The 26,748-nt window shown below is 38.6% G+C and overlaps 1 protein-coding gene across 1 annotated transcript in view; it reads right to left on the minus strand.

Moving 5' to 3' along the window:
• Positions 1–1,519: 1,519 nt before the first annotated feature.
• Positions 1,520–26,748, minus strand: part of LRRC20 (leucine rich repeat containing 20) — a 607,086-nt gene continuing 581,857 nt past the window's right edge. The window contains exon 5 of the mRNA XM_082269228.1: positions 1,520–1,846. Coding sequence (XP_082125354.1) covers positions 1,728–1,846 — 119 coding nt within the window. The 3' untranslated portion in view covers positions 1,520–1,727. The remainder of the gene's footprint in view (positions 1,847–26,748) is intronic.

The raw sequence follows: 26,748 nt of genomic DNA on the forward strand, positions 1-26,748 counted from the left end.
CCCTTTCAGTACCAGAATTCCCATTCTTTCCCACCCGGGTATCTTTGAGCCTCCAAAATTCCGGGTCCAAAATAGAAAAATATTAATGCAGAGAAAACTGTAAGTCAGCCCTCTCTTTATGATTGAACTGTCCCAGAACCTCTCACCCTTATGGGTGGGGGTTGGATCCCTGACTACACCAAAATCATCCCATTTTAAAGAGACCATAACCCAAATATATATGACACCTTACTTAAATAATATTATTAATAAGATACGATGCAGAACAAGTCCAGAGACAAGCAAGAAAAATTATGAGGCTGCAGGAATCTAGTCCTGAGAAACCTTTAGACTCTGCACACATACTGGCGTATCGCATTGCGGGCACAATCGCTGTGATTCTGCCTGCGATCCCGAGTCATTGCAAATCGCAGGACGCCCGTGTGATTCCTGTGACTTGCAATGGCGCCCCAAACACGGGCCGATTTTTCCACGATTGTCGCCGGACGAATTGTGGTAAAATCTCACAAACAGAATCACGGGACGCCTGTCGCCCGAAAAAAGTACAAGAACTTATTTTGGGTGACAGGCGTACCGCGATTCTGTTTGTGCGATTTTACCGCAATTTGTTGGACGACAATCGAGGCAAAATCGCTGGAAAATCGTGGTGCGTTTGGGGTGCCATTGCAAGTGATGGGAAGTGCATGGGCGTCTTGCGATTTGCAATGATTCGGGATCGTGGGCAGAATCGTAGCAATTCTGCCCGCGATCCGATATGCCAGTATGTGAGCAGAGCCATGAATACATTAGGTGCTTGAAGCAGAATTTTTAATATAAAGCTAAGAGTAAAAACACGGGGCATAACCTCGAACTAGCAGGAGGAAATTTAAAATCTAACCTAAGAAAGTATAATTATTACCAATAGAATAGCTTCCAGTATAAATAGTAGGTCAGAACAGAAAATGGTGTGAATTTAAACATGCTTGGGACAAACATACATCTATACTTAGAAAAAGGATAAAAAAAAAAAAAATGAAAACAGATAGACAAACAAAAATAAAAACAGGGTCAGGCTTGGTAGACCACTTGGTCTTTTTCTGTTGTCACTCTTCTTTGAAATGTATCTGTGTACTTCACTATTTGCCTGGCGTTAAGCCTTAAGTTGAGAGGCATGGGCACACTTGTACAAGTCTTTTACAAGATCTGAATTTATCAGTGTTTTTGTTGAATCTGGCAAGTATGGCTATTTTTTTTTCTAATCACTCATATGTATTTAAGGAGGAAGTTGCATATCTTCTTCAAGAGTATATTCTGACTTAGGCTGGATACACACTATACAACTTTTGTCGTTAGATTTCCTTTAGATTTACCTTCAACTATGAAGTGCAAAAGCCAGCCTGATTTCATACAAATTGAAAGTGTTTAGGTTTGACCTCATATTATATGGTTTTAGTAAATCTAAAGGAAAAAATCTAAAGAAAGCTGTATAGTGTGTATCCAGCTTAAGACATAGACTGCTAAGAAACAGTAAACCTTATAAAAAGCTGATTTTAAAATGCTTTTATTAAATCATGACATATATTCCCATAACCATTAATTGTCACGCATAAAAGGCAAACCCATAATTTAAAATGATTCCTCGCACCAGCTTGAATTGATTTACCATTGTCTTCTTTAACAGAATGGTATATTCCGGTTGATTTACAGCATAGAAGGCATATTTTTTTTCCAAGTCGTTCTTCCATAGCTTACAAAGCAAAATCAAATTTGACAGCAGAATTCTTCAGACATTCTTTATTTACAGGATTCAGCTTCACATTCACACTTGATAGATTGGGCATATTATTCAGCGCATCCATAGGAATATCTGTTAAAAAGAAAAGCAATCATATTATTTATAACTGTTCTTTCTTTTTGCATTTGTGGCTTCATAAAATGCTTATACCTTGTTATTAAAGCTTAATGGTATTTTAGGAAGGGTTGGTCAGATGTGTAAAAAAATCTGAACTCAGCACCTATTCATACTTTGGCAATACAAAGTTGACATTCTAGGCACCTTGGAGTGCTCTCTTGAATAATGCCCCTGTACATTATCTGAACTTGGCTCTGTTTGCTGTTCAGTATGCCTTTGTAGATGTTTCCTTCAACTACAAGGTTATACAGAGTGGCATATACATACATGATGTGTGCTTATATACTGTATATTTTCTGTGTCGGTCTTCCTATTAAAGTGTTTTGAGCGCCCTATGGAAAGTCAGAATTATTTCTGTGATATTCAGGCTCTAAGTGTTATGGCTGGTTATAGCTCATTAGTAGTGAATATGCCTGTTTTTAGTTGTATTGCCCTGGTATCACAGAGAATCATGCAAACCAAAATTCCTTAGTAATCATGAAGACTAAGTTATACATATATAAACTTTTCTATGTGACCAATCCTTTTAAGTATAAAAACACAACACATAAATGAAGGTTTGTTTCAGCATTACCAATGTAAAGGTTTATGTTCACAAATAATGAATGCAAAATGTTATGTTCCCTGAAGTAGCTATGCTCCTTTTAGGATAACATCAATACCATTCCACAAACAGGAATTATTGTTGGTCAGATACCATATATACTCGAGTATAAGCCGACTTTTTCAGCATAAAAAGCTTATACTCGAGTCACGGTCTCACCTTTTCCCCCGGTCAGTGCGCATGCGTCGCCTCCGCTCGGGAAAGCCCATACACGTTCAGCTATTCCCAGGCAGATGGTGCATGCGCGGTGATGTGTTGGCACCGTGCGGCACCATTTTTAAATGTAAGGAGCATCCCCGTAAGGTAACGGAGATGCAGTGCTGCAGGCATTGTACAGGAGATTAATGATTCTTCTGTATCATGTCCGCAGCACTGCATCTCCTGTACCATCTGTGACATGCCTGTACCATCTTCTGTGCCATGCCTGTACCATGCCTAAACCATCTCCTGTGCCATGCCTGAACCATCTCCTGTGCCATTCCTGTACAATCTCCTGTGCCATGCCTGTACCATCGCCTGTACCATGCCTGAACCATCTCCTGTGCCATGCCTGTACCATCTCCTTTACCATGCCCACAGCCCTGCATCTCTTGTACCATGTCCACAGCCCCTGCACCATGCCCGCAGCCCCTGTTTTGGGTCTCGTGGTGGTCCATTTGGGTCCAGTAGCTGCTGCATTTCTCACCCTAGGCTTATACTTGAGTCAATACGTTTTCCCACTTTTTGTGGTAAAATTAGGTGCCTTGGCTTATATTCGGGTTGGCTTATACTCGATTATATGCGGTATTTGTTTTCAGCCACAGAATCTAATTTAAAGTGTAAACCAAAATCTATTTTAAGAGTGTTTAGCATCATATTGCCCTGCATTACAGTTTTCTCAACTGGTGTTAACACTGGCGTAACACAATGCAATATACAATGCAAATGGAAAGTATTCACAGCGCTTCACTTTTTCCACATTTTGTTATGTTACAGCCTTATATTACCCCAGGATGACAATGTGAAAGAAGTTTGTTTGAAATCTTTGCAAATTTATTAAAAATAAAAAAAATCACATGTACATAAGTATTCACAGCCTTTGCTCGAAACTTTGTTGAAGCATCTTTGGCACTAATTACCGCCTTTTTGAGTATGATTGTGCTAGATGGAAGTGGGTATTGGCGCTGCTCTTGAATCTAATTAGATATATGCAAGTGTCACCTTAAATAAATATTTATTTAAATAATGTGAATCTGTGCGTGTCATAAAGTTCAATGAAGAATTCAATACAAAATTGTGCAAAATAGTGCATGTGCAAACAGTGCTTAAAATACAATACACATACAATGTAATCATATATATACCCGTTGCATATCCAATATTAGTATTCTAAAAAGGTGCAGGTGCAATAATTAAAGTGTCTGTGTGCCAAATTGTTTATGTGCAAATAGATTATGGTCCAACCACAGTATAGTGAAAAAATAAATATGCAACAAACCACTTAATAGGGGATTATCCCCCTGCATCAAATAAAAAAAAAAAAAAATAACAGTCCATAAAAAGCAGTTCATAAAAAAGTATTAATGTCCAAATTAGGTCCACTATTCCAGGGTATTGCTGTTCATAGTGGTGCTTTAGTGAAAAAAAACATATTTTCCAATAAACACCCTTGGAGGTGGCCAACAACCCGATGGTCACTCTTGACAATATCGCATCGATATCTGGTGAGTGCAACCTCAGTGGGGGACAAGAGTGAAAGCACTGAGATTCACCGCACAACGGGGTGTTTACTGGAAAAGTCGTTTTTTTGTTTCACAGAAGTACCACTATGAACAGCAGTACTCCAGAATAGTGGACCTAATTTGGACACTTTTTTATGAACTGCTTTTTATGAACTGTTTTTTTATGGACTGTATTTTAATTTGAAGCAGGGGGATATCCCCTATTAAGTGGTTTGTTGCATATTTATTTTTTCACTATACTATGGTTGGATCATAATATATTTGCACATAAACAATTTGGCACAAAGACACTTTAATTATTGCACCTGAACCTTTTTAGAATACTAATATTGGATATGCACAGGTTTTATATATGATTACATTCTATGTGTATTACATTTTAAGGACTGTTTGCACATGCACTATTTTGCACAATTTTCTATTGAATTGTTCTCTGAACTTTATGATGCGCACAGATTCACGTTATTTAATTACATATTTATTTAAGGTGACACTTGCATATATCTAGATTCGAGAGCAGCGCCAATACCCACTTCCATCTAGCACAATCCTTCTAGACGCCACTTAGGTGGATAGTTTTAGTGGGGGCAGCAGCCAACATTTTTAATTTTGTCACAGATCCATAGCGCGGAATTATCCAAATATTTTCTATTTTTGAATATGATGCTACAAGCTTGGCACATCTATTTTTGGGCAGTTTCTCCCATTCTTCTTTGCAGGACCTCTCAAGCCCCATCGAGTTGGATGGAGAGCGTTGGTGCACAGCCATTTTCACATCTCTCCAGAGATGTTCAGTCGGGTTCAAGTCTGGGCTCTGGCTGGGCCACTCAAGGACATTCTCAGAGTTATCCCATAGCCAATCCTTTGTTATCTTGGCTGTGTGCTTAGGATCGTTGTCCTGTTGGAAGATGAACCTTCGTCCCAGTCTGAGGTCCAGAGCGCTCTGGAGCAGGTTTTCACAAATGATGTCTCTGTACATCGCTGCATTCATCTTTCCCTTGATCCGGACTAGTCTCCCAGTTCCCACAGCTGAAAAACATCCCCACAGCATGATGCTGCCACCACCATGATTCACTGTAGGGATAGCATTGGCCAGGTTATGAGCGGTGCCTGGTTTCCACCAGACATGATCCTTGCCATTTAGGTCAAAGAGTTCAATCTTTGTTTCATCATACCAGAGAACTTTGTTTCCCATAGTCTGAGTGTCCTTCAGGTGTCTTTTTGCAAACTCCAGGTGGTCTGGCATGTGCCTTTTATTGAGGAGTGGCTTCCGTCTGGCCACTCTACCATACAGGCCTGACTGGTGGAGTGCTGCAGAGATGGCTGTTTATCTGCAAGGTTCTCCACTCTCCACAGAGAAACGCTGGAGCTCTGTCAAGAGTGACCATCGGGTTGTTGGTCACCTCCCTGAGTAAGGCCCTTCTCCCTCAATCACTAGTTTGGCCGGGTGACCCGCACTTTGAACAGTCCTGGTGGTTCGAAACTTCTTCCATTTACAGGTGATGGAGGCCACTGTGCTCATTGGGATCTTCAATGCTTCAGAAATGTTTCTGTACCCTTCCCCAGATCTGTGCCTCAATACAATCCTGTCTCGGAGGTCTACAGACAATTCTTTGGACTTCATGGGTTGGTTTGTGCTCTGACATGCACTGTTAACTGTGGGCTCTTATATAGACAGGTGTGTGCCTTTTCAAAATCATGTGCAATCAACTGAATTTACCACAAGTGGACTTCAATCAAGTTGTAGAAACATCTCAGGGATGATCCATGGAAACAGGATGTAGATGAGCTCAATTTTGAGTGTCGTGGCAAAGGCTGTGAATACTTTTGTACATGTGATTTTTTTCATTTTTTATTTTTAAGAAAATTGCAAAGATTTCAAAAACGTATTTCACATTGTCATTATGGGGTATTGTTTGTAGAATTTTGAGGAAAATAATGAATTGAATCCATTTTGTAATAAGGCTGTAACGTAACACAGTATGGAAAAAGTGAAGAGCTGTAAATACTTTGTGGATGCAGTGTATAGAATGTCATGGAGGTAGGCCTCCCTCCAATATATGCGCACCAATGTTTGTGCTGGAAACTTTCTCCAAGCACAAAGACCAAGCCATCATGGACCCCTCTGGTTCTCATATTATGTCTCTAAATTACATGGTCACTGAAGTAATCACACTGAAAAACCTGCTCCTACACTCTCTCTGTCCTAAATTGGGAATATATATATATATATATATATATATATATATATATATATATATATATATATGTATGTATATATATATATATATATATATTTGTATCTTTTTTTTCCTAGTCAAAGAATAAAAATATACAAGAAAAGTAAAAAGTATGTGTACAAAAAATAATAAAGATAAAGTAGCTAGATCAGAGCTTGATCAAGGTCATTTTGCATTAGGTAGAATTAAAAAACAGCTTTTTTTAACATATACCTATAAGTATCACCTTAAACATCAAGAGTAGGAGAAGTTATTTTCTGGGGTTTTTTCAGTGGTGGGTCATGGTGTTTTTTTTTTTTTTTTTTTTTTTAACTATTTTATGGTAAAAACAGAAGATATCCATTAACATTTACCACAAATTGAAGGTCTAATTTATCTTGAAAAAAAAGAATAATTTACCTGGAAACAATAGGTTAACTTGTAAGTAGCAATGTTGCAAAACTGCATTCAGGCAATAAGATTTGTATTGCCTTTCCGGCATTACGGGTTAAGCAAAACATTTTATTTCCTACCTAAAAATTCTGCCAATAACCTCACTTTCTATTGCAGACTTACCATTTTAAAGTTGACCATAGATGGATAGAATTTTGAACAAAAATTCTTAGGAAAATTTGCACATAAATTCTCTGAACATTTGAATGTTATTTGAATGTCGTTCAAAGGATTTCATTTGCATTTAACATATGATTTTGAAATTAATGGACTTTACCAAACGAAAGCCACATACATGGCTTGAAATTTGTTAATTCGAGAAAAATTTCTACCCTGCTTTTTCAAATTTTGTCATCACTGCAGTTGAAAACAAATACTCACTCACTCAAAGCCCACTAATAATTAGAAAAATGAATGAACTTTATTAGAACCTTCTTTTCCTAAGAATTTGTGTGTGAAATTCTACCTATCTATAGCCATCTTAAACCACTGGCTCACTTATTGCCGAGGCATTGTCAGTGAACTCCTATTGTCCATTGGGTTATCAGGTTTGTCAGATAGGCAGTCCAGTGACCAAATAAAAAAGTACAAACAGCAGGCTAAAAATGCTGGTCCTAAGGCTGCTTTCAGACTGATGCAGTGTGGTTTGACTTTACCTGCAGCTTACTCGCAGTTTTAGAGTGGGTTAGCTTTGCTTTCCCAAAGAGCTATATTGTGTCCTGCAGTTGTGTTGCACTTTCTAAAAGCACACCAAAACTCCTGCTAAACAGTAGCTAAGGCTGCTTTCAGACTGAGGCGGTGGGGTCTGACTGCACCTTGGGTACAGAGCAGCTTATTCGCAGGTTTAGAGAGGGTTAGCTGTGCTTTCTCATAGAGTTATATTGTGTCCTGCGGTTTTTGGCGCTCTTTCAAAAAGGGCACCAATAACGCAGGACATAATATAACTCTTTGGGAAAGCACAGCTAACCTGCTCAAACATGCAGGTAAGCTGCGCTGCATGCAGGTAACACACAGGTAAGCTGCAGTGCAGTCAAAGTGCACTGCATTAGTCTGAAAGCAGCCTTAGTGTTGTCATCTTGCAACAGAAAGTGCTGTTACTAGCAGGTTTCAGGTATGAAACACTGCAACAGTAAAGTTTGTACGTGTTGTGCCTCCATAATAGCCTTAACCAGTTGCTGCCCGGCCACAGTACATTTACTGTGACAGGGCGGCACAGGCAGGCTGGATCACCGCTGTTGTGAATTTAACCCATTCATGATAATTCAAAACATTGTTGTTAGAGTGTTCATCCCTGTAACAGCAATCAAAATGTAAAAGAAAAAAAAATAACTTATCCTCCCTCAGAGTAGTACAGTGAACTACTCTGATGAAAATATATTTTAAAAATTAGTAAAAAATTAAAAGAAATGTTAAAAAATGATGTATTTAAACATACTGTCACCTTTTTATATGTTCACATGATGCAAGTGAATAACACTTTGTGCACAGCTGCTACAGATAATTTTTTCACTGATCTCACTTTCATTTGATATTGACCATAGCGCAAGTATTTATTGTATTATAGGTAAGTATAATATGTTTGTTACTTGAATAGAAAAAAAAAACAAGACTTTACAATCACTTTAACTTTATTGCTATCACAAGGGATGAACAATATCCCTTGTGACAGCATGGGCCGTGACAGGTCCTCTTTAACTTGTTTTGACAGGTACCCGCTTCCACTTCCGGCTGAGTTTGCCGCATTCAGACCCTCTCCTCCTTCCTTTACAGCAGGCCTAAACAGAGAGCGCAGTATGGAAACAGCTGTGATGCTTCACTGCCAGTTTCCTTTAGTGGAGATGGTGGCAGCAGCAGCAGATTGCCGATTGAAAATATCGGCTTGGGTGGAGACACCGCTGGATTCCTGGACAGGTAAGTGCCCTAATACTAAAAGTCAGCAGTTACAGTAAATGTAGCTGCAAACTTTTAATTTTTTTTCTGCAGGAGCCTGGAGATTTGCTTTAACCTCTATTAGATCTGCAGTTATCATAGCGCCACACACGTGAGCAACTATGATGTTAGCCATTTGATGACTTAACAGTTCGGTGTACAGCAGAAGCAAGTGAGACAGTTATCATTCACAGCATGCGTTACATTTTTGGGAAATGGTTAAATTGTTGCGTTTCGTTTTAATCTGGTGCTCTCTTTCATGTATTTCAGATACACATTTCCTGGAGCCTAATAGTGTCATGCCAGATAGCTACTTTTTAAAAACCATCAAAAGGCATACCTCCACATTAGGGAACCCAGTATTCTAAAGTTAAGTTTTTCCAAGTTCCTTGTTACATGGAAGCAATAAAAAAAAAAAAAATTGGGGTTTTAGGTACAAACTTTTATGCTTATAGATCTGATTTCTGAATGAAAATTATTTTATATTCTGACAAAATTGGGTAATTATGGATTCTTTTCCACCATCATTTCAATCACTTTTCAGTCATTTTAAAGGAACGAATAAGACATAAAAGACACCGGATCCACATTCATGTCCCTTACATCACATATACATACACTGCATAATCACCACCAGAAAGACTGTGGCAGTGGCATGGAAACAAAAAGACCCTCCTGATCCTAGAATTTTTCTGCACAACCTAAATTCACAAACCCAGTTTGGATTTATGTTTATCATCAAAAATGGCAAACAGGAGCCATTTTGATCCGGCTGGAAGGCATGGCCCCAAAGTAAATGCTGCACTGTTTTCTTATAGTTTGTATATATACAGTCTATTGAGATCATCCCTCCCAAGGATTCTTATACTCTTATCACTCATTATTTTCTTAGAGGATCAACATTGTATCAGAATGGAGGCAATCTCTTTACTGTTGCTTATCCTTCTTGGTCTTTTTTGTTTAAGTACTGTTGTAAAACTGTATATAACCAAGTACTACTAATGTCCAATCAGTCTCTGAACAAACTTAAATTATGCTGTTTGAGTGAAAACAAACTTCTTATCACTTAACCCCTTCTCTTCCCTCCCCTTCCATATTTCTACCCCATACCTTACTATGTGCTCTCTATTCTACTATTTGTATACTGCTCATTTGTTATAGGATATTTTCACACTTGGTATCTCTTAAACATTGATTTCATGCGATATTGCTTTTTTAAGAACAAATTCATCAGTTTAAAACATTGTTAAAAAAGGGAGAAAAAAAAGAGGGATTGGATAGTACTGTAAATTCTGATCATTGGTAAGCTATATGCTGTATGAAAAAAAAAAAAAATGATTATGAAATAGTATCTTTAATATTACCTTTCAAATTTTGCTTTTTTTCAACACACCTTTAAAACTAAAAGTGGTCAGATTAATGCAAACAAATTTACTGCTTGTTTTTATCAGTTAGATATCTGAAATAACTGATGCAGTAATCACATGAAACATTTAAGTATATATGACCAATATCAGGGAGAGAAAAGCTCATACAACTAAAGCAGAAAGCTACAAAGCCATTTTTTCCTAATACAGCTGTGATCTGCTCTTTTGAATCGCACACCCAGACCATTACCAGCCTTTCCTTATTTTTTCTGGCAACTTAATGAATGTAGGATAGTAAAGGGTTCGCTGAAATACTTTGTAGCATACACATAGGTGCTGACTTGTTCATCGGGGGGAAAAAGGTGGCAAAATGTGCAGGAAAAGAGAAGAAATAAAAGTTTATGGAAATAGTAGGGAACCTGTGAAGGTTCTCAGCCTTCGTATATTGCTTTAGTGGTTGTGAGCATCTTAAATTATTGCAAAAGAACATACACATTGCATAAATGCAAAACAGCATAGCAAGCAGGTCTATATCCACATAAAAATATGCATTTTTGCCTTAATCAATTACCAAACCAGATAATCTCCCAGTGTATAAAAAAGGACAGCATCAGCAAACACTTATAATAGAACACAATATGCCTGCACTGTGACTTGAGACAATACCCAAATAAAATATGAATTGTGTTTAAAGTGACACTAAGCTGCTGCCGAGACCCTGCATGTGTTCCCACATCAACAAAGTATAATCCTTTATTATGTGCCATGCTGCAGGGCTGTATTTTAGTGAAGCCCCCTTGTCCTAAACATGGGTTACTATGTCAGTTTACTTTCGGCTGGGATGTAGTTAGCTCAGACTGAGTGTATCGTTTTTTACCTTGTTTTTCCCTAAGCTTAAGTTGGCTGGTGGTTTCTCTCTGTCACCAGTAGATGTCACTGGTATCATTGGTCATAGTATACGACTTCGCAAACAAAACTAAGTTATAAATATTTATATTTTCTTCAGCCAAACCAGTAAGAGGTTTTTGCCACTTGTGCATGCTGGGGGAGGATATACATATTTTGGACAGGCCATGTGCTCTCTGTCTTTCCCCGAGCTGAGGCCTAGGTAGGTGCTGCCAGATGGAGCTTTGCTGTTAGGCCCAATAGCTTGGTTTGGGGCCTAACTTGTGCTAAAGTTGTCCTGAAGCTGTCTTGCCTAGTCTGGAAAAAGCTGTGCAAAGGAGAAGACCCAGAGGAGACCCTTTGCTGGAGAAAGCCAGTAAGGAGGATGGTTTCTTAGAAGGGCCTGGTGACTCATTTGGAGAATGCACTGAAATTTGGGAATGCACTTACAGTGTTGCTTGGTCAGCTTATGGTTCTAACACTTTGAACTGGACATTGATCTGGAGAGTCTGTAAGTGATCTGCTACAGTATCTGGGACCCCTAACCCTTGTCTCCTTAACCCTTCTATGATAAAACATTAAAAAGACAAAAGTGAGTGATGCCCAAAATAATTTCTCAGTCCCCCCATTTTAGCCATGGAGTCAGGCCTGGGTTGAAATGCTAGTCCTCCCCAGGCCTCTGGAGTTGCTATCCTGCCTTTGTGGTGTCAAATGGGTACAACATTACCAATATTTAAAAAGTATGCGTAAAAATAGCAAATAATATCAAAGCTGTGTAGGTAAAGGTGATCGCTGCAACAAAATACAGTGAATCAAATCCCAGAAATCCAAATATTATTGTGCATACATGACTTCACAAGAGAATCATTATGGTCTTTCTAAGTGAATGGAATCACAACAGCTCATATAAAATATGCATTCCTGATTTCAAGTAAAATCCATAAAATGTTTGCTGAATAAAGGTTTACCAAAATTGTGTTTCCGGATCTTTACATTATGTGGTTTTACCTTGAAGCCATGAAAGCACATTTCATATGAACTGTTGTGATTTCATTCACAACATAAAGAATTATAAAACATATAATGAACATAAGGATCTTATTTTAATGTTGCGTAATAAAGAAAATTATAATTAAGATAAAGAAATTAATATACACCCCAGCACTATATCATTATTATATCATCAGACACAAGATGTAATCTTGGTGCTGCAGAATGTCTAGTCATTTTGATTCCATCTCTGCAAAAAGCTGAATGTTTAAATTGATTCTAAGGGCAAAGCTTTTATTTTTAAAATACCAAGCATGTTATACTTACCTGCTCTGTGCAGTGGTTTTGCACAGAGTAGCACTAATCCTCCTCTTTTTGGGTTCCCGGCTGGCGCTCCTGGCCCATCCTCCCTACACTCGTGTGCTCGCTCCTGAGCTGCCTCTGTCTTAGTGACAATGGTGATCATGACAAATAGAGAGGATGAATCTACCAATGGCAACAATAAAAATGTGACAGAGGTTCCAAGCCTTCCCTACTGTATCTACATCTGTATCTGTATCTGTATCTGTGTTTTACAAATACTAAAGCCATATGTACACTTTAAGTGTGAGGCATTGTAAAACATTAATGAGCACTTTTTTCATTTTCAGTCATTTTCATTTGTAATGTGACAAAAGAAGCAAAATAATCTGCTGGCTCCACACAATGTTGAAAGGTTCATATTACACATAGTCTTAGCGTGCAGCAATGTCTATAACAAGCTGCGTTTTTGTGTTATTAAAGTGTTCATGAAGTGACAGGCTGTAATTTAGCCTAATACATTTTTATTATGTGAAAACAGCTGTAAAATGAAAAAGAAAACAGTTGAAATTTCTTTCGATTCGAGACTGTAAAATAAATCACCAGCTTCCGCTATGTTAAAAAATAAAAGTAAAGGTGAAGCTGATAAAATTCATCTGTAGTTATTTAACCTATGTAATCTATGGCCAAAATTACAATTGATATGGTTACCATGTATAGCTTGATAAATGAGAATGAGATGTGTTGTATTGAGAGCACAAACAATGATTTATTTTCATCTAAAGTATCCAGTTTCATGACTCCTAGATTTTATTTACAGGATTGAACAAAGACAAAGTAATTAAAGCTAAATGCCTTAAATCAACAGGGCGACATGGGTCATAAAACTGTTTCATTCCTGTCTTGCATTCAAAAAAGTATATCTTCTGTGAGGCTGGACATTATAGTTATTTATTTGGTTCTTTTAAAATAAATAAGTAAAATACAGGGCTTGTTCACACTTGACTAAATTTCTAACGCTTCACAAATGTTAGTATGGGCGTTAGACTGGCGTTAATGAGTTTTAGTATAAGTGCCGGTTCACATTTGTGCGATGCGGGAACGCATCGCATCCGCACTTCTGGCAGTTCACACTGCCATATGCGATACGCAGGGGGTGTCAATTAAAAGTTAACGACACCCCCAGTTGCGATCGCATATCGCAGTGCGATCTGCAAGTTCACACAGAATCGGATCGCACTAGTGTGAACCACTATGCGATCCGATTCTGCTGCGGATAAAAAAAAGCCTCATGTGCGAGTTTAGTGCGGATGCGGTGTAAATTCAGCCATACAAAGTGTATGGCTGAAATTCGCACCGCACATGAGATCGCATGTAATTTAGGAGCAGTGCGCTTCAAATTACATGCGATCTCCGCAATCGCACAAATGTTAACTGGGGCTAAGCATTAGACTGGCGTCAATGAGCTTTAGTATGGGCGTTAGGCTGGCGTCAATGAGTTTTAGTATAAGTGTTAGACTGGTGTCAATGAGCTTTATTGTGGACGACAGACTGGTGTCACTGAGCTTTAGTATGGTGGTTAGATTGGCGTCAATTAGCTTTATTATGGGCGTTAGACTGGTGTCAATGAGCTTTAGTATGGGCGTTAGACTGGCGTCAATGAGCTTTATTGTGGACGATAGACTGGCGTCAATGAGCTTTATTGTGGACGATAGACTGGCGTTACTGAGCTTTAGTATGGCGGTTAGATTGGTGTCAATTAACTTTAGTATGGGCGTTAGACTGGCGTCAATGAGCTTTATTGTGGATGATAGACTGGCGTTACTGAGCTTTAGTATGGCGGTTAGATTAGTGTCAATTAGCTTTAGTATGGGCGTTAGACTGGCGTCAATGAGCTTTATTGTGGACAATAGACTGCCGTTACTGAGCTTTAGTATGGCGGTTAGATTGGCATCAATTAGCTTTAGTATGGGCGTTAGACTTGTGTTAATGAGCTTTAGAATGGGTGTCAGCCTGGTATTTTACAAGCCTTAATAACAAGTTTAAAAAATCCCCAAATGCCCTATGCGCAGTTTTGAACCATTTGATTAGCGTTAAGGCGCGATAAAACTGCTCCACAATGGAAAGTGACATTACAGGAAATTAACCAATTTTAACGCCCCGCAACCGCCTGCCAGAGCGTTTAGGAAGCATTACCATAGACTTGAAGGGGAGGCATCGAAAGACTTCAAACGCCTCCTAACTGGAGTTGAGGTTTCAATGCAGAAGCTCAGTGACGCAACATTTCATGTTTTGATAAAGTGAACAGCACCGTGTGCTGTCCATTGTATCATATGCATAGGCGTATGAAAGGCGTTTTTAACGTCCCCTCAAATGCCTGCTTTTAATGCCAGTGTGAACTTAGCCTTAGGAGTATATAGAAGGCTCACATCAACCTCTTCTCAAAGAGGTAACACATATATGGGCCAGCAGAATAAGTGGGTTTTAACACCCAGCTTCCACACATATGCCTCCATGGCAGTCTGAGATTGCGTGCTGAGAGCACATTTACTGCTGTCTCTAACAGCTTTTGGTCATGGCTTCTAATCGGGAGCAAGCAGGATAGACTCCCAATAATGTGATCACTGTGGGAACCAATCACAATTTTTACATGATTGCAGTGCCTTATGTACAGTAATACCCTGTACAGCAGCATTCAGACTTGGAGAGAAAGTTGAAGAACTAGGAGCAAATCCAGTGCTGCAGTGCAAAGGAGCTGACAAGATGCATTCTGATGGGAGGAAAAGGCAGAAAGATGACTGATCATTGAGCTGTTGCAGTTCGGTTATGGTCCAATCACAGGCTGGGAGCACAGAGGTGTCCTAGCTGTATTGTTAAACTGAAGCTCTCATGTCAGGTAGGTGTGTATCTCAGGAATCGATGGGCAGAAAATTGGATATTTGTACACAAATATTTGTACATTTTAAAATCTTTGTCTCCATTAGATCACTAGAGAACACAGTTCTGCAAGGTTTGGATTTAGCTGCAATTAAAGTAGAAGTCCAACCAAACACTAAAATATCTAAAACGACAGGCATCCATGATATAAGATAAACCTATCTAATCCAGTAAAGAAGAAAACGCTATACATACCTTTATTGAAGCCGCTCTGGTCCGGTCCCATGCTAACCGATCAGTGGTGGCTTCCCTGTGGAGGTGGGTGCAGAAGAGGCAGTTGACAACAGAAGCCCCATAGTAAGTCTAGGGGTGATGTCACTTCCCATTAGTTTCTTAGCCGTTGTCAGCTGTCACATCTGCCGAGATTATGCCGCTGGAGACTGGACCAGAGAGGCTTCAAAAAAGGTATGTATACTGATTTCTTATTTACAGGGTTAGATATGTCTTAGATTGCAGATGCCTGTTGATTTAGAGGTTTTAGTGTTAGGGTGGACTTCCACTATAATAAGCCAATTTATCCAAACCTTGGTGCATTTCTTTAAAGTTTGTCATACACAAATAAATATGTGTGACTTCAACCTATAATATATATAAAAAAAAAAAAATTCCAAGTAATTACCATATAATGTACAAAGCACATTAAGGCGTTGATTTATTAAAGGCAGATAGACTGTGCACTTTGCAAGTGAAGCTGTACTTGTTTTGCCTAGAGCTTAGTAAATTTGGTAAATCTCTGCTGATTTCCATCATTCAATTATGTGTAAGAAAAAGTGTTTTTGCCTAGCTAATCCAATGGTATCAAGTTTTGTCTAAATTCTTTAACAATGAAAACTTCCTTTCTGATTCCCAATGGCAATTAGAAAAGTCCTTTGATCAAAATGTTGCTATCTTTTTCTTGTATATACGGTATAAAAAGTAAATTGTATTTTGTGGTTTTACAAATTCATTCAACCCTTATTTTGAAGCAATCAACTGAGAATGATTGAACAATTGCCCATGAAACATTTTCACAGCTGTTACAGTAATGAGCCATTTTCATAAGTGGAAGGTACACGCCTCTTATTCACTTGCAAGGATGGTCCTTGTCTTTTGTGGTGACTTTAATGAGAACATTCCTCTGAGTTTTCTATGTAGACCATTTACAGTATATATTTATAAAGCATGATTGTATCCTTCCCTTCTTCTTTGTTTCTTTTTAAAGTAGAACCATGGCTTTCCATTACAAAGCAAAATATGTACTGCAGCACTTCAGTATAAGTGCATCTGCACTTACACTTTTCTGTGAGTCACATTGAAATGGTTTACAAATAACTGTTGAGCATGCCAATGAAGTCCACCTAATACAGGTTCCTTTGATGGTGTGACACCAATGCTGCAGTTCAGAGTAGTGTAGTAGTCTGTGCCTGCTTTACCTCAGTGAGATGAAACAAGTTGAGCTGGGGGTGTGCATTTCGCCCCGCAAGCTTAATATGAACGTCTGACGTCACATCCGCCCGGTGGAACGCACGCTGTCCCAGGTTTAACCACGGGACTACATTGAGGAATTATCTCTATATCTATGTAAGTGGATATTGTTTTATTGAAAATAAAGGTCTAAACGATTTTACCCTATGGCAAGTCTGTCTATTTTTATGCACCATGATCTTCAAAGGCAGGCATCGTGACCCAGGAAATCGAGGCTAATAAAGTTACCAATACCTGTAATACCTATCATTGCTCCGTGCGGGGAACCCATCACTACATACCTGCATTACCCATCATTGCTCTGGTGAGTGGGGGCACATAGGGGAGCATGGTGTGGATCACTCATTGCACAAGAAATTAATTCACCATTGTAGTGGAGCAACAGTACTTTAAGAAGTATTATTTGGACTATCTTGGATTGATATATGGACTCTGATTTGCACATATTTGTCACTTTTTTGCACCTAGCACTTTGGCACCATTAATTTTATTATTTTTTTTAGCATATTTATAGCTATTTGCACAGTTCATTGATATTGGTTTAATATAAGAGCAGCGCTGACATCACACCCTACATATTATTTAAAGGTACATACCTTTATGCCAGCAGCAGCCCACACACAGTGATACATTTATTCATTTATTTAATATGAAGTGATATATGGATTTTTGATTTGCATATATTTGTCACTTTTCTGCATGTAGCACTTTAGCACCATTGATGGTATAATTTAGGTTTAGTATATTTAGAGCCAATATTTTTGAGCCAATATTTTTGATATTGGTTCAATATAGGAGCAGTGCTGACATTTCACCCTATATATTTAAAGGTATACACCTTTATGCCAGCAGCAGCCCGCACACAGTGATATATTATTATTATTATTCAGGATTTATATAGCGCCAGCAGTTTACACATCGCTTTACAATATAAAAGGGAGACAGTACAGTTACAATACAATAAAATACAAGAGGATTAAGAGGGCCTTGCTCAGAAGAGCTTACAATCGAATAGCTATTGATTTAAAACACTAAGAAAATATGTATTTACAATCCATAGTGCAGGGTTTCCTATCTATCCAATTATAATAAGCATTTTTACTGCTGATTCTGTGTCACTGCTGAACCTGTGTATTGACAGCACTGCCTTTCTTGTTAAAACCTTCCACTGTGAATTTCAGTCTGCCATGAAAGGATGTGAGAAAATGCAGGAGAATTTGGTTCAACTGGGGAAGGTATGTTTTTTGTTTACTCTTTGAGGTCTGTACACATGGTAACTGGATTTGGTACTTGTATGAACTGTCACACAGGAGCCTTTGGTTGTTCTGTTAAGAGGTGACATACATTACTATTCGTGGATACAGCTATGCCAGCTTAACAAGGTGTCTGTGACAGCAGAATAAGCTTTATTTAAAGATCTGACAGGTAAAAAGAAATATCTTTGTAGACTGATCTTTTCTGTGGCTAGGTCTGTGCTCAGACCAGTGTTTGCCTCTGCCTGGGTCTCAAATGTAATGACCATTTGGATATTGCATAGGTGTTCCTTTTGTGCACAGGGAGTTCCTGTAAATCCTCTAACTTATCCAGTTTGAAGACCCAAGTCAGTCCCCAGCAGCTCTGGAGTGACAAGCCCTTCATAGCATTAAGATCTGCCCCCACCTGAAGACAAACCAGGGGAGATGTATAATACGTTCTTGTATCCCACTCCAATGGGTTTTCATTTCAAAACTGATGCTGTTTATGCTGCAAGCTGCAATTCTTTCAAGCTGGAACTTTTGCCACAGTAAATGGTTATGCTTATTCCCATCAGGAATGTTTCAGAGGTTTTATTCAAATATGTTCAAGGTATCCAAGCTAGATTGATCTGTCCAATCCGTTCTGGATAGTGGTGAGCTTTCTTCACCGGGTAAAGTTCTTGGTATCAGTTCTGAAATTCCCTAACTACTAGGGATTCCTATACTTTGCCATCATCATCAGGAACATCACTACCAGTTTGGCACTTCCCTTATGGCTGGCTTGGGCCCCATGAGTGTTCACCAAAGTCTTGCCCCCCATTCTAGTGCACTGCTGAGAACTAGGGTAATCTCTGTTTCATTTATCTCAAATGACTTGAATATAAGGGAGGGTAGTGGCTAAGAATCTGCAGGCCAGCTGGTGAGAATCCAGTTTGGCAACATCATGGTGGAGGCTTACATAAACCACTAATGCTGCACAAGAAGCTTGGTCTCAACTCAACAAGTACACACAGAACTGAAAAACTTCTTGTTTCAGTAGTTAAGAATATTGTTTTTCAGAAGATCTGCCAACTGTGGGCAATGCAAGATATGGATCCAATGGCTTCCCATCACAACCACCAGGTAAAGGTTCATAGCCAAAACAAGAGACACACTGGTTGTTCCTTGGTACATGTTGTCACTGTTAAGCTTTCCCCTTGATGTTTGTCTATTATTAAATGTATTCCTTCCTTTGTGACAGTAAAGGGAATTTCCCCTTTTGGTGAAGATCAGCTTTAACTTGGTCCCTTCTGTTTTTCAGAAGCCTCCCTTTGAACTGATTATGAGACTGTTTGTGGATCTATCTTAAAAAAGTAGCCACCTTGCCGGCCTTACTTCAGTTAAGAGGGTCTCTGAGCTGGCAGCCTTATCTTGTAAGGCTTCTTTTTTCATCATTCTTGGCTAAAATCATGTCCATCGTACACCTTAATGGTACTCCCATTTTGTCCATCAGCCTCTATTCTAAAGGAGATTGCCTTACATAAGCTTGATAAGAGGTGGTTAGAGCAGTCTGGATCTAAATTATACAGCTTCCTTTAAGAAAACTGACTCCCTTCTTGTTGTCCCTGATTATCGAATGTCTAGGATTCCCAAGATTATTTCTTAGGCCTATTCTTTGAATATACAGAATTTCTACTTTCACTGTCACCACTATTTTGAGAGTGATGAGTGCTTCTTGGCATCTTGTTTCTGCAGAGCGTTTACCTGGTCCTCAGTTCATACTTTTGTCAAATCATATCAAATGGATGATATCTTAAAGCAGAGTTCCAGTCATTTTTTGTTTATTAGAAGTCAGCAGCTACAAAAAGTGCAACTTCACAGCTGGGTGCCCACTGCGCATGCATGAATCCACTGCGCTCTCTGGCTGGCCCTGAAGTCTTCTAGGACCTGTCATGTGTCCCAGAAAACTTCAGGAAGGAGAACTTCCATTTCCGATTGCCTAAGGCGACCGGAACAGAAGTGGGAGCAGGTACCTGTCAAAATCAGGTACCCGCTCCCCCCCTCCTCCCCAAAAGCTCAGTTTCACAAACAGGAGCTAGGGAGGAGGCCTTAAAGAGGAAGTTCCACTTTTAGGTGAAACTCTGCTTTAAGACGTAAGGTACTGCAGGTGGCAATGTGATCTATTACTATTTTTTGAATGGTTGCCATAATATTGTTTGGATTCTATTTCAGATAGCAGATGATTGGATTCTATTTCTGTTCCAATATGTACAGTGAGATTGTCGATGGAAAGTGCCCCCAATCTCGAGTACATTTCCTGCCTGGAAATGAGAATAGCCCTTTTGTTTTATATGTACTCTTTTGGGATTGCTTGTGAAAACCCTGTACATTGAAAAAGATCATCTCTTGTTTGCCCACAAAAACGTGGAGGAAAAAGGGATATTCCCTTCCTGGAAACAACAGCTAAATCAATAGATGAATAATATATAATCCTGTGCATTGTGGAGATTATAACTCGTATTTTTTTAACCAAATCTGTAGGGCACCAAACTGACGTTAACCTCTTATAAGGGTCATCAGTGACCATAGACAAAAATATATATAGATGGGTGCCGCACTGTGAAAAAATTCAACTAACATCTAAAACAATATGTACCGTGATTAAGGTTGTTATTATTAAAACATTTATCCAAATTTGTTTGGACACTATGGGGTTGATTTACTAAAGACTAATATACTTTGCAAGTGCCATTGAACTCTGTAAAGTGCAGTTGCACTCATTTGTCTTAGTAAATGTAATGTAGTAAAGCTTTACTTTGTAAAAAATATCAAATCAGTTGCAAAGAAATAAAAAACATAAATAAGGATTTGCTTTGTGTCTAAACTTGCTGGACTTCTAATTTTTTAGCCTTTTTAGTATGTAGCTAATATATCTTTTTTCAGAGTATGTCTTCCTCTGTGACTTCCATTACATAAGCTATCGTATCCTATTACACTGTGAAAGTTGGCACCATTTTATTTTTAAATGCTTACTTATACTTTGTATGTGTTTGTATTTTTAATAGTCATGGGAGATGAGCTGATGGAGAAACTAAAAGTACAGTTGTCAGGCTAGGACAGAATAGGCTTCTTTGAAGAGAAGGGTTTTCAGAAGGGTTTTCAGGGATCATCTAAAAGTGGTCAGAGTAGGAGACAGTCAGACAGATTGGGGTGTGGAGATCCATAGGATGGGAGAGACTTAGGAAAAGTCCTGGAGGCAAGCATGGGAGGATAAGGGACAAGGGAGACAGGGAGTTAGAGAGCAGGAGGTCTTGGGAAGAACAAAGAGAACAATTAGGTTGGTATTTTGAGACTAGTTTAGTGATGTAGCTGAGGGCTGAAATGTGGATGGCTTTGTAAGATGATGTTAGTATTTTGAAATTAATTTGTTGAAGCCAGTGGAGGGATTGATAGAGAGGAATAGCAGACATTGAACGGTTGGTAAAGTGGATGAGCCTGGTAGCAGCATTCATGATGGACTGAAGGGGGATAGCCTATGTAAAGATAAGCCAATGAGGAGGGAGTTGTAGTGGCCGAGATTACCAGGGAGTGAACTAGGAGCTTAGTAGTGTCAGTGGTTAGGAAGGGGCGTATTTTGGAGATGTTGTGTAGGTGGAGGCATCAAGAATTGGACAGTGATTGGGGGAGGGGCCAAAAGAAGAGTTCAGAGTCCAGGATTACATCTAGAACCTTAGCATGTGGGGACATGTTCATAGTTGTGCCATCAATCTTGACAGAGAAATCAGGGGATGAGGCACGTGTGAGAGGAAGTATTATGAGCTCAGTTTAAAGAGATTGAGTTTGAGGAAGTGGTGTGACATCAAGGTTTATATGTCTGTTAGTAAATTTGTGATATGTGAGGAGACTAAAGGAGTGAGCTGAGGGGTAGAGAGATCAATTTGGGTGTCGTCAGCGTACAGTTGGTATTGGAAGCCATGGGAGGCTAATACCTGACCCAGGGAGGAGGTGTAGATGGAGAATAGGAGAGGTCCAAGAAAAGATCCTTGGGGGACCCAGACAGAGAAAGGAAGAGGAGAGGAGTAAGTAGAATTGTAACTTTTGCTAAAGGTGCAGTTGGAAGAGTAGAATGAGGCTTGGAGTTTTTCTGAGGAGAAGGGGGTGGTCCACCATGTCAAAGGCAGCAGAGAGGTCCAGGAGTAGGAAGACAGAATAGTGTTCATTGGATTAAGCTGTAGTTTGTGAGCTTTAGGAGAGCAGTTTCAGTGAAGTGTTGAGGGTGAAATCCAGACAGAAGGGGATTAAGAAGGTTATTCTCAGTGAGGTGGTCACTCAATCAGTTACAGACTAGACATTCAAGGAGTTTGGATAAAAAAGGGGTTTAAGGAGATGGGGTGTAGGTTGTTAAGATTGGTGGAGTCCATTTGGGGCTTTTTAACTCTGGGGTGACTAGTGCATGTTTTAGAGAGTTGGGGAAGATGTCAGAGGAGAGGGAGAGATTTTAGATGTGAGTCAGAGAGTTTAGGATAGTCAGAGGGTGACCGTAGCATTTGCTAGGGAACAGGATCCAGGGGGCAGGTGGTTAGGTGGACGTTAGAAAAAAGTTAGCTACCTCGTCTATGGCGGTGGGGTTTAAAAAGGGAAGTAATGATTGTACCTATGGACATGGAGTGTTAAGTGGGAAAGGTATCTGTACAGTGGAGATCTCCTCACAAATTGTATCAATCTTATTTTTTAAGTGATTGGTTATACTTACGCTATTTTATTGCATTCTAATAAATATGCAGAAGCCATTTGCTATACTTAGGATAAAAATGCATATAGGAAGTCAACTTTATGTAATGTATGATTTACAATAAGGGTTGTACACTGTAATCTTGTTTAAAGTAAAATTAAAACATGGAAATACAGTTGTGCATTCAAAGAAGAAAGTAAATGTTTAACGCCCTACTTAACATCACTGTGGTGAAGAGAAATTGTCTATTCACACTCCTATAAATTCTAGGAATATCAGGAGCTGCCCTTTATTGTTCCTCCCACTGTCCCTACTTCATTACTGTGCCCTAATAATGATGTAGGGGTCCGCCGGAGGAACCATTCAGTGCTGTCAGATGGGAGATAGATATGCCTGCAAGTGAAGCTTCCTGTGGAAAATTTCTCTTACTTTTTAGTGATCTCTGGCATGGAATATTTGTTATTATGTTTGATTTTTGTGGCAGTGTTGCTTTAATAACAGGCAAGGACTCATTTAAACCATTGCAGTTATGCATATGCATTTAATGTATTGTATCACAGATTAAATGTGCATTGTATCAAGCAAGCCCATTCATTTTGAATATGATGGCAAAACACTGCACCAAAATCCTACATGTCCCATTTATTTTTAAAACCTCTTTTTTTGATCATCCACATCATGTTACTGCAGCATGATGGTGCGAATGGGCCCTTAGGGAAATTCTAAGCTCCCTAGAACAATATTAACCTCTTGTCTATCAAAGTACGTAGATAAACGTCCTGCTATTCAAAGGATTAAAACAATCTCAAAGCTTCTGCTGCTGCAAGCTTGGTATTGATTTGTTGTTTCAGGCGGTGATCACATTTTAAGTAAAAGTGCTTTTTTTAAAAAAAAAAACCTAGTTGTGTAAATAACATTCAACAGAAAAAAAAACTTCTACCAGAACATATTAGTATGCCTTTACCAAACGGGCCATTAACCCTACAGCTACAGGCTACTTCTAAAGCCTGATTGGTCATCTCAAATATTATTGCTCTAGGCAAACTGTTGATCATATAGTAACCTAGGACAGGTAACTATACTTTTTCTTACCTTTTGTTAAGCTTGCCAAAAGTGGATCAAAATTCTTTGAAAAGGCTTTTTGGAATTGTTTTCTTGATCAGTGGCTGCAGCCAATGGGCTGCACCTGCTGATCAGTGTATTCTGACAGTGGATAGTCCCTGTTGTGAGAACACAATGGGGTTGATTTAGTAAAGGCAAATAGACAGTGCACTTTGCAAAGTGCAGTTGCACTCTGAAAGTGCAGTTGCTCCAGAGCTTAGTAAATAAGCAGAAGCTCTGCTGATTTCCATTATCCAATCATGTGCAAGCAAAACTTGTTTTTTATTTTCCTTGCATGTGATTGGGTATTCTTTGCAAAGTGAAGCTTTACCTCATTTATTAAGCTCTGAAGCAACTGCACTTGATTGTATGGAGGAGAGAATGAATTCGTTTTTTTTTTTTTTTGTTTTTTTGTTTTTGCTCAGCCTGCTGGCTGCAGGAAAAAAAAAAAACATCCATCTATGACCAGCTTTAACCTGTTACTATTGTCCTTGTCCATGGTCACTTATTCTTTTAAGAATGTTGACTACCTCATCTTTTGTTTACCTATTCTTAAATAACAAAAATGTAATATTATGTTTTATTGTAATATATTATTATATTGTTAGAATAAAATATATTATAACAATATTGTAATATATAATGTCTTATCGTATTGTATACAAGGAACATTTTACAATAAAAATGACTTGAAAATTTGAACTGTCGTCATTTTATTCTACATGGCATCTGCTTTAAGAAAATATATAACTGTTGGTTTAAAGTGGTATTAAATCCATTTTTAAAAATCTGCTGACAGGCAGGGTTTCATGACAGAAGAGACCCTATCAGTCTCTTCTGTCCTAAATGTTTCCCACTGCCTGTCAGCTGTAATGTGCAGCTCAGCGTAGACTTAAAGCATCCTCTGTGTGCCATGGTAATGTGACTCCTGTGCACGTGTCGAAGTTACATCACCATGTCCTGGCCATTCAAGTGGTCAAACTGCTGAAACCAGGAAGGAAGACAAATTATAGGATCTTCTAGAAAACCCCCTTTGGTAAATAAATTAATATTGACCCAGGGCTGCCTCTCTTGTAGGCCATATGGCACTATTTGACTCCAGACTCGGTTGCGAGCTGTGGTACGTGGGTACTGTATTTTTCTCTTCTTCTCCACCTCCTTCCCTTTTTTTTTCTTTTTTTCCCCTCTTATTATTTTACCTAGGTGATTTGCTAACCCACTTGGCCATGCCCCCTTTTTTCTTTCTTCTTAAGCTATCTTCTACTATTTTCTTTTCTTCTGTACGGTGTATTGGTACTTACGTACTCAATCCCCCCTGAGTCTATAAGAACACTGTTATATCAACCATGGAGAGTTATAATTTGTTGCACTTTACTGCCCTTTCCCTGAGGAATATACTCTGCATTTGAGTTGTTTGGCAAGACTTATTTGCTAGCAAACTGTAGAATATAAGCACATGCGGCTGTATGTTATGTTACCTAACTTTATCTTAAATGAGCTGATGCTCTTGTATTGACTATGGTAATTAAAATTACTCTATAACTCTTACGTATAAACAAGATGCAGAATATTAAAAAAAAGGTATGTTGCAGTCAGGAATCAATAAAGCAATAGACATATAGATGCCATTTAAAGTGCTTTGTAAGATTTTGGTGTACATATACATAAATATAATGCAGCACCAAACTGTTTGTACTAGGTATATGTGAAAAAACGAACAAAATCTGATTCATTTATGTCCATTGAATGATTGATTTGTCATTACATGATGGCACGATCGTTTGCTCTCACGGCCGAGTGTTCGTTTTTTTTAAATTAGTTTGAACGACTTTTCGTGTAGTGTATGGCCAGCATTAAACATAATATATTTCTTAAAGTAGGGAAGGAAGGCAGAGCTGTGTGGTGGGCAGCATTCACTCCAGTTGTCAAGAGCAATCACTTCCTCCTTCAGCTTCTCTCCAATACATTATGAGAACAATGCAGGGGGACTTGGCTTATCACAGAAGGCAAGCTTGTAAATGGCATCTAATTTTATTGCCTGGATTCCCCACTTTTCAAATACTTTCAAACAAGATATAAATATAGCTGCTATATATACCATTTTGTAATTTGTTATTGCTTTATCTTTAAATTTAATGTTCTTAAAATTACCTTTCCATGTCAATCTACAGTTTCTATGATTTAAACAAATCTGCTAAGTTTCTTGTAATAGCCTGGATATGTTTTGCTTGTGTACAGAAATTTTATCTTCCATTAGTTTGATTGGCTTAGTGCAACTCTCAGAAGTCTTTCACTGAAATTTGTTTTGAGACTGGAGCTCCATGAACAATTAAATCTCACAATTTATTGCCAATCTTCTAATTAGCTGCCTTTCAGTTTGCTTCAAATGTACTTTCTGCTAAAAACTGGATCAATCTCTTTGTAGCAAAAATAAAAAATTGCAAATGTAGCCTTAAGCTGACTAGAAGCATTGCATGGCAAGTGCATGCATGACCAGCCACTGAATGATCTTTTTAACCACTTAAGCCCCGGAGGGTTTGGCTGCTAAAAGATCAGGGGGTATTTTGCGATTCGGCACTGCGTGACTTTAACGGATAATTGCGCGGTCGTGCGACGCTGTACCTAAACGAATTTGACGTCCTTTTTTTCCACAAACAGAGCTTTCTTTTGGTGGTATTTGATCACCTGTGTGATTTTTTGATCACGTGCTTTAAACAAAAAAAGAGTAAAAATCAAAATTTTTTAACATTTTCGGCCAATTTGTTTTATGCTACATATGTTTGGTAAAAAAAATCGCAAAAAGCGTATTTTGATTGGTTTGCACAAAAGTAATCACGTTTACTAACAAAGGGAAAGATTTTTGTCATTTTTGTTTTTTTTTAACGCTTAATGGCGGCGATCTGCGATTTTTTTTTGCGGTACTGCTACATTGCGGCGGACA

Source organism: Pelophylax lessonae, assembly GCF_965119305.1.
Source record: "Pelophylax lessonae genome assembly, chromosome: 9".
Classification (NCBI taxonomy): Eukaryota; Metazoa; Chordata; class Amphibia; order Anura; family Ranidae; genus Pelophylax; species Pelophylax lessonae.